This window comes from Sabethes cyaneus, chromosome 3 (assembly GCF_943734655.1).
Source record: "Sabethes cyaneus chromosome 3, idSabCyanKW18_F2, whole genome shotgun sequence".
Lineage (NCBI taxonomy): Eukaryota > Metazoa > Arthropoda > Insecta > Diptera > Culicidae > Sabethes > Sabethes cyaneus.
The window spans coordinates 44902453-44911091 of NC_071355.1; the positions used below are offsets into that span (position 1 = coordinate 44902453).

An 8639-nucleotide genomic window follows, 5' to 3' on the forward strand; every position below is an offset into this window, starting at 1 on the left:
GATGAACCACATCGTATTAAAGTGGAATACACTTGAGATTCAATCAATATGCCACACCAGCATTTCAAAAGAAAAACGCTAAGATTTCACGTGTCGTCCATTTGATTATCAAAAAGCAAAACATTAAGATTTCACGTGACGTCCATTTGATAATCAAAAGGCAAAACACTAAGATTTCACGTGTCATGCTTATGAATATTAAAGGTTCTATTATTAGATCTTAAATGCATTTTGTTGAATACGCAATGCATTGTTTATGAAAATTAAATGGTTTTCACTTTGGATTTCGTATGATATTTTATATGACAGCCAAATACGACAATTTGCTTTTTGTGGTGTTGCATATGATTAGGCAATGTGATATAATTAATAAAATAGTATAGTTTTTACTTCTAACAATGCAATTTTTATTGAAACCAATTAATGGATATACCGTGCAGACACCATATTCAAAACAGTTAATTCTGAACAGCTGCAAATTTATCTTAAATATTGACAAAACTCTAGCTATTTAAACCATTTTAGTAATATGAAATCATCAGATGTAGTGATTAATTTGTTTAAATAACTAGAATTTTGTTAATATTTATGAATAATGAAACTGTTCAGAATTAGGCACTGTTTTGAATATGGTGCTTGCACGGTACATAATATTAAAATGTAATAAGAACCTTCCCAATGTTGTAGATGCTAAGTAAATATGCTCAATCATTTTATCCAGAGGCAATGGCCAAGCGAAACGGCATCCTTGATCAGATCACTGAAAATGTGAAAAAGGAAAGAATAGTAATTGATTTTGGTACCATAAACTATTGTTCTTACCGATTGCTACTTAATAACGAGTAGCAGTCGTCGTTGGCGTAAATTTGGCAGCAGTCTTTCGTTTCTTTGTAGCTTAGTAGCGTTCGTTGAAGAGAATGTACTTCGACTGAAAATGTTCGCTTTCTAAGCACATCCAGCAGTATCGGCTGAAATCAAAATAAAAGTTAATTAGACTTGTTAGGAGACACATACAATTGGCTACTAACCCTGTCGTTCGGTTCCAGTTCCACACCACCGTCGACAATTGAAGATGCAGCGTGTTTGATATCATCGAAGTCGTCACTGTCGTGGTCATCTTTCACTTTCACGAGGCCAGGATGCGGCTTGGACAGGACGCTAAATTGATTTTGGACAGAGTGGATGCACCTCCGCCGGATTCTTGTAAGCTGTTCGATGAAAACAAATTTAATTTGCTCACTGATTTCGGTGATAATTGGCAAGCGTGCGCTATTACTTGTCCTAGATGTGTACAGAGAAAGTTTATGAAAACTGTAAATAGAATACTATATAGTTAATCACACAAAGGTACACTCAATTTATGACATTACTTGTTTGTTCAGCATTAGGCTTTATGGTATACTCTTCTTGTGGTTGATTAATATTTTTGTCATGAGTTTTCTCTTGGTTACTTGGTAACGCTTATAGGTACTTATAAATGTTGTAATAGACTTAATAACCATCGCTATAATTTTTCTTCTTGGGCTCGTTGGGCGATCTTTAAGCAGTTTTGTGATTTGCATCGTGTATTTCTGTCGTGAATAAAATTAATAGTGGAATTTTGACGTAGGACTACGTCTTTGTTTACTATACTGGGACTGGGTAGCACTTTGTGAAAACGAAAATAGAAGTGTAACGTTTGAATGAAAGATTTCAAATGCTAATAACTACTCAACTACTAAACGCAACTGAACAATTTATATGCCGTTGGATAGATAAAATGACCAGCAATTTTATGGAGGGGATAAGAGACCAATATTAAGGAGGGCGAAAAAGGGGGCGCTCCTATACAAATTAAACACAAATTTCCTCAAAACTCGAGAACTAATCAAGCAAATTGAACTAAATTTGGCATATAGGGGTTTTAGAAGGCTGGTAAATGGTTGGATAACGCGTAAAACAGACCCCATTGTGGTCCCTAGCCTCTTATCTAGCAACTCCTACCCCTACCTCCACGTGGTACCAGCTGGAATACGAGCAACCTTAGCGGAGATCGGGTAACCAACCCCGGTGGAAACTAAGGTCGTATACCAACAGGGGAGGAGGCACAGTGTGTCTCGACACTGCAAGATGGCAGCCCCATCACGAGACTCGATAGCGTAAGCCCTAGTACGGCTACCTATCAAAAAAAAACACTAACAGGAGTCAATAAATATCTTTTCGGAATATTCGGCATGGACCAAGGCGACGAAATAAGGACATGGAATGGAGATTTGGTACCTGGAACTGCAGATCGCTAAATTTCGTTGGTGGCGACAAGGTGCTGCTCGATCAGCTAGAACCCCGAAAGTTTGGCATCGTGGCACTGCAGGAGATCTGTCGCAAAGGCGAGAAGGTGTGGAGGATCCGTGGCATCAGAGCCCGATTTTTGCAGAGTGGTGGAGCTACCAACGAGCTGGGAACGGACTTCGTAGTGTTGGGCAAAATGCAGGATCGCGTAATGAACTGGAAAACTGATCAATGAGAGGATGTGCGTGTTGAGGATAAAAGGCCGTTGCTTCAACTACACCATCATAAACGTGCATTGCCCACACGAAGGTAGACCCGACGACGAGAAGGAAGGGTTCTATGTGCAGCTGGAGGCAACGTACGACAGCTGCTCACCACGGGACATCAAGATCGTCATCGGGGATATGAACGCCCAAATCGGCAGGGAAGCAATGTATAGAACGGTGATCGGGCCCCATAGCCTGCACACCGACACGAACGATAACAGCCAGCGATGCATCAATTTTGCGGCTTCCCGAGGCTTGGTGATCAAAAGCACCTTCTTTCCTCACAAAGATATCCACAAAGCCACCTGGAGATCACCTGACTAACGAACCTCGAGCCAAATCGACCATATTCTCATCGAGGGTCGGTATTTCTCGAACATCACTAACGTATGCTCCCTACGGAGTGCGGATATTGACTCGGACTACTACCTAGTAGCAGTACATGTGCGCTCAAAACTATCGACGGTTTACACCTCGCGACAAACCCGCCCTCCTCGGCTAAACATTCGCCAACTAGATAACCCGCGAACTGCCGAAAACTACGCTCGTACTGGATGAAGCTCTGCCTTCCTCTGTGGGGCTAGATGCTTCGATCCTCGAAAACGGATGGAGTAGGATGCGCTCGGCCGTCAACGAGGCCGCAACCGCGGTGCTAGGTGTGGAAATCTCGAGTGCACGAAATGATTGGTTTGACGGGGAATGCCAAGAAGCGATAGAGAGGAAAACTATCTGAGCATATCCACGAGAGAGAATTTGGCCAAGTACCGACGAGCGAGGAATGACTTGACCACGATCCTGAGAAGGAAAAAGCGCCAGGAGGACAGAGATCGTGAGGAGCTTGAACAACTATTCCGGGCTAATGATACCCGCAAGTTTTACGAGAAGGTGCACCAAACTCGCAAGGCCCACACACTAAATCCTGACATGTGCAGGGACGAGGGAGGGGATCTAATCACAAACGAGCGCGAGGTGGTTGATAGGTGGAAGCAGTTCTTCGATGAACACTTCAACGGCGATATAGCAGCAGGAGACGCAATGGAAGTTAACCTCGGAGTACCTACAGGGCTTGTTCGTTCACTTTGGTTCAAGTTTGATTCATTTGACAGTACCGTCTCAGCTGAGCAAAATTTGACAAAGTTGTGCATGGAACATTTGTAGAACTAGTTATCATCTTCAATTTTGCTGAATGTAGTCTTGCTGTATCTGTTGTAGTTACGATGCTACAATGCTAGTACGTCATTAGTAACTAAATGAGCATTCATTTAGTCACCAATAAGGTACCAGCATTGTAGCACCGTAAATACAAAAGAGACAGTAAAACTTTATTCAGCAAAATTGTAAATAATAACTGGTTCTACAAACGTCCCATATAACTTTGTCAAATTTTGCTCGACTGAGACGGTACTGTCAAATGAATCAACATTGAGTCAAAGTGAATAAACAAGCCCTGACCTACAAACGACAACAGCGTACCGGCTCCCGATCTCGAAGAGATCCGACTAGAAATCGGTCTGCTGAAGAATAGTGGAGCCGCCAGAAAGGACCGACTTCCGGCAGAACTTTTCAAAAATGGCCAAGAACCGCTAGTAACGGCACTTCACCGGCTGATTTCAAGGATTTGGGAAGAAGAGAAACTACCGGAGGAGTAGATGGAAGGCGTAGTCTGTCCCATCTACAAAAAGGGCGACCGGCTAGACTGCTGTGACGCCCGCGGCATTACGCTGGTTAACGCCGCCTACAAGGTGCTCTCCCAGATTTTGTTGCGTCGTCTATCCCGAATAGCAAGAGAATTCGTAGGGCAATATCAGGCGGGCTTTATGGGGGCCCGTGCTACTACGGATCAAATTTTTATTCTCCGACAAATCCTTCAGAAATGTCGAGAGTACAACGTGCCCACGCATATTTTCGTGGATTTCAGAGCAGCATACGATACCGTTGAACGCGAACAGCTATGGCAGATAATGCACGAGTACGGTTTTCCGGACAAACTGACCTAATTCTAATTCATCATAGAAAATATTCATGCCCTAGAAAACTTTCACATGCCAAATTTGGTTCCATTTGCTTGATTAATTCTCGAGTTATGAGGAAATTTGCATTTCATTTGTATAGAAGCCCCCCTTCCTAAAGTGGGGAGGGGTCCCAATTCTTCATAGAAAAAAATTTTGTCTCCAAAAACACCCACGTGCCAAATTTTTTTCCATTTGCTTGATTAGTTCTCGAGTTATGAGGTAATTTGTATTTCGTTTGTATAGGAGCCCCCCCTCTTAAAGTGGGGAGGGGTCCTTATTTACCATAGAAAATATTCTTGCCCTCGAAAACTTTCACATGCCAAATTTTGTTCCATTTGCTTGATTAGTTCTTCAGTTATGAGGAAATTTGTATTTCATGTGTATAGGATCCCCCCTCCTAAAACGGGGAGGGGTCCCAATTCATCATAGAAAAAAATTTTATCTCCAAAAACACCCACAAGCCAAATTTGGTTCCATTTGCTTAATTACTTCTCGAGTTATGAGGAAAATTGTGTTTCTTTGGTACAGGAGCCCCCCCTCTTAAAGTGGGGAGGGGTCCTAATTTACTATAGAAAATATTCTTGCCCTCGAAAACCTTCACATGCCAAATTTGGTTCCATTTGCTTGATTAGTTCTCGAGTTATGAGGAAATTTGTATGGAAGCCCCCCCCTTTTAAAGAGGAGGAGTTATAATTCCCCTTATAAAGAGGGGAGGGGTCTCAATTTACCATAGAATAAATTCTTGTCACCGAAAACACCCACATGCCAAATTTTGTTCTATTTGCTTGATTAGTTGTCGAGTTATGCAGAAATTTGTGTTTCATTTGTATGGGAGCCCCCCCTCTTAGTGGGGGGAGGGGTTTCTAACCATCACTAAAACCTTTCCTGGCCCCAAAAAACCTCTACATGCATATTTTCATGCCAATTGGTTCAGTAGTTTTCGATTCTATAAGGAACATACGGACAGACAGACAGAAATCCTTCTTTATAGGTATAGATTTCGCCGAATACCACTTATTCAAAAAAGGGCTTTAATAAAAAGCAATATATTTATTATAAGTTTTATCATTTATGCTTGTTTAAGCACTAATGATGAAGCAAAATTTACGAAAAACAACATATTATTTTCTATTGATGAGTAAAACATGGAAGAATATGATTATGACCACTTTAAATTATTTACCTCATGTTTTTATAAACCGTATTGTACGAAAAATGCGAGCTTACTTGTCCAGACTTTCGATGTTTGTTCCACCAACTGTCCTCATTGCATTGAAACAATATTTCCTGTACGCTGAGCGAGAAAGTATTGGTCACGCCTTAAACGAACTGCATTTTCCAGTGACGTAGCCTAAAATAATAACAAAATATATCGACTGTTTTGGGTTTGTTTGTTTACACCACTTTCTTACCTTGCATAAAATAAAATAATAGCTGGACATTTTAATCGGCCGCGTCTAATTTTCGTTCCGCGCACAACAAACTTACTTAATCACTTTTCGCCATATTTGATAATGATGACAGTATGGCACTGTCATGAGCCATACACGTTCAATTGAAGTGGCTCACACTTGAATGCCGTATGCACTCACATATAGCACAGATCCAAATGATGAAACACTTCAATATTCGATGTTGCACATATAGAAATCAAAATTTTGACATTTGGTTTGCATAGCATATATGCCACATAGAATGTTAATGGCAAATTTCTTGAAAATTACGTGAATTCCATTTGAAATGTGTATGGAAGGACGAGTGAAAATGAAATGGATATAGCTATTGATTTTCAAGTGTGAACAGCATTTGAATCGAGAGTAAAGATTATTTACAATGAAGTGTAAACACATTTGTTTGCTTAGTGTCTTGCACATCGAAATCATAAGCCAGTTACTTGAAATGTGCAAGTGCTATAAACATTCAAAAATGATGTGGATTCCATTTGGAATTTATAGGGATTTACAAGTGAAATTGAAATGTTTACCATTATTGACTTTCTAGTGTAAGTGGCATTTGGATCGACTGCGCTGTTTTTTTACAGTGTAGGGCATAGTGCCCCGCATAGTTAAGTAATCTGAAATTTTGACGTGGTTGATAAATTATTCCTAACACTTTTATTCTACAATACTAACTGAGGCTAATAGTGGCAATAGACGGTCACTTATATCTATTTATCTGTATTTATAGCCACATCTGCAATAAGGCATATTGAACCATCGCATGTGGGGCATATTGGCCGCATTCGACATGGCGAGAAAAATATTAAATAATTAAGCAAACTAAGCGTTTCTCATCGGTTGTTCGCCTGAGATAATGTTTTAGAACTTAACTTCACGCAATCGAATCGCAGCAACAGGATATTTAAAGATTTTAACCACAAAAAAGCTTACGGAAACGACGTAACAAATTACATCGGAAGCTGTTAGAAAACAAATTTATTTTTCTTTTGGTTTGACAGCCAGTGACAACTGTCAAACTTGCATAGTAAGCTGTTTCATCGAATTTTAAGGTTTCTCGTTAGTTTTGCATTTTAATTTGCGCTAGTTTAGGAATACACGAACTGGGGCGTATTGCCCATCTGGGGCGCATTATACACATGCCCCCTATTTCGATTTTGAAGGAAGTTCGTATAAATGAAATAACTACCGGAATGTGGGATTGGATGAGAACGACGCCAAACATCGAAGTTCTTTGTAAAATCATCCTGCCCGAAAGTTCAATCTGGGATCAAGCTGGGGCCCTACGGTATGCAAACATCTGCATTTTCTCAGATAGTGAGGCAGCACTGATCGCTCTTAGTACACCCTAATGTCGCTCCAAATTAGTCTGGGAATGTGTGTCCGTTCTCTTCGACAGTTAGCTGATATGAACCAGATGAATTCGTACTGGTTTCCAGGACAATGCGGAATAGAAGGAAACGAGAAAGCTGGCACATTAGCAAGAAATGGGTCATCCACTGACTTTATTGGTCCAGATCCATTTTGCGGCGGGGTTTCATCAAGTTGCCTGCAAATAGAATTTAAAGAGTGGGAAAACAACACTATAAAGGAAAATTGGCTTGCCGCATCTGTACTATTTACGGTAATCAAAGAAGTTTATTATGCCTAATGGTAGGAAAAGCCTGGAGCTGTTTTGCTCAAACAAAGAAAAACTAAGCATAATGACAAGATTGCCTACACAGGAAACTGCCCGAGCAAATACTATCCTATGAAGATGATGGGCATGCTCAGTAAAGATGTATGCCGCTTCTGTAGATATGCATTAATGCAACACAGATTAGGATTCCTCGGCAATGGAACATTAGAGCATTTAGATATTTGGACTGAAAGTCCCAATAACGCAATTAACTTCATAAGAAGTGCTGTGCCTAATTGGGATAACTGTGCATACTGAGTACTGACAACCACTCAAATTACTAGTGGTATGTCAAACTGTGCGCATAGATTAAGGATGGAGCTACAATAGATCTAAATGCTAGTCGCAGTGGTTTCGTCTCCTCCGTGAGCAACGTTCTAGATACAAGTCCATAAAGAACTATCGGTCTAATGATGTTTGCGAAGGGCAAAGTAGGGCAGATTTGGCCGCTTGAATGTGTCACCGGATCTCCTTACTAGTGTTGTTGTCCGCGATCACCAGCGAGCTCGACTAGAACCTTCTGATGACTGCTATAAAACTTCCCACCGAACAAGAAGCCCATCCTTCGGAAGGTTTTTATAATCTCTCAAAGAGTCAGACCATAAGCTCAAGTAGAATGCAAGCAGCAATAAAACCGATTATGCTTTTTGCTGCTTGACGGCAACCGCCATAATCTAATGAAGCTTTTCGCTTTGTTCGACAGAGCTATAAAGCATAAAGCTTGTTGCATAAAATGCTAAATCACCTAAACAGCTTTAATGATTTGAAAATATATAGCCGTGAGGCGAAAAAGTAAAGTTTTACTGTCAGATTATCCCGATTGATTTGATTTACAGCGACCATAATAAAATATCCGACAGAATAAGTAATGAATTTTCAGCAGTTTCCATAGCTGTGCAGCATATGCACATTAAATTTTATCATGCATATTGGAATAAGTGGCTAAAATTAACGCGCC

At 40.5% G+C, this 8639-nt stretch overlaps 1 protein-coding gene across 7 annotated transcripts; it reads right to left on the minus strand.

The window, feature by feature from the left end:
- Positions 1–409: 409 nt before the first annotated feature.
- LOC128741994 (uncharacterized) lies at positions 410–6164 on the minus strand. 7 transcript variants are annotated; one of them, XR_008412242.1, is made up of 6 exons: positions 5959–6164; positions 5730–5897; positions 1371–1611; positions 1029–1311; positions 823–968; positions 410–760 (listed from the first exon to the last, which is right to left on the minus strand). XR_008412242.1 is itself a non-coding variant. In XM_053838152.1 (5 exons), the coding sequence occupies exons 2-5, from the start codon at positions 5812–5814 to the stop codon at positions 709–711; spliced, it is 522 nt and encodes a 173-aa protein (XP_053694127.1). In that variant the 5' UTR covers positions 5815–5897; positions 5959–6159; the 3' UTR covers positions 414–708. The 7 variants fall into 7 exon arrangements, 4 of the variants coding, with proteins under 4 accessions (XP_053694127.1, XP_053694129.1, XP_053694128.1 ...); XR_008412243.1 differs by having other exon boundaries at positions 411–760; positions 1371–1571; positions 5774–5897; positions 5959–6162; XR_008412241.1 differs by having other exon boundaries at positions 412–760; positions 1371–1571; positions 5959–6162.
- Positions 6165–8639: the final 2475 nt, after the last annotated feature.

Coding starts and splice junctions, on each gene's coding strand:
- LOC128741994 (XM_053838152.1), bottom strand. CDS start 5,814: ATGAGGACAGTTGGTGGAACAAACATCGAAAGTCTGGACAA. Junction 1,312..5,773: donor AACATCGAAAGTCTGGACAA/GTAAGCTCGCAT, acceptor TTCTATTTACAG/TTTTCATAAACTTTCTCTGT. Junction 969..1,028: donor AACTGGAACCGAACGACAGG/GTTAGTAGCCAA, acceptor TTTTGATTTCAG/CCGATACTGCTGGATGTGCT.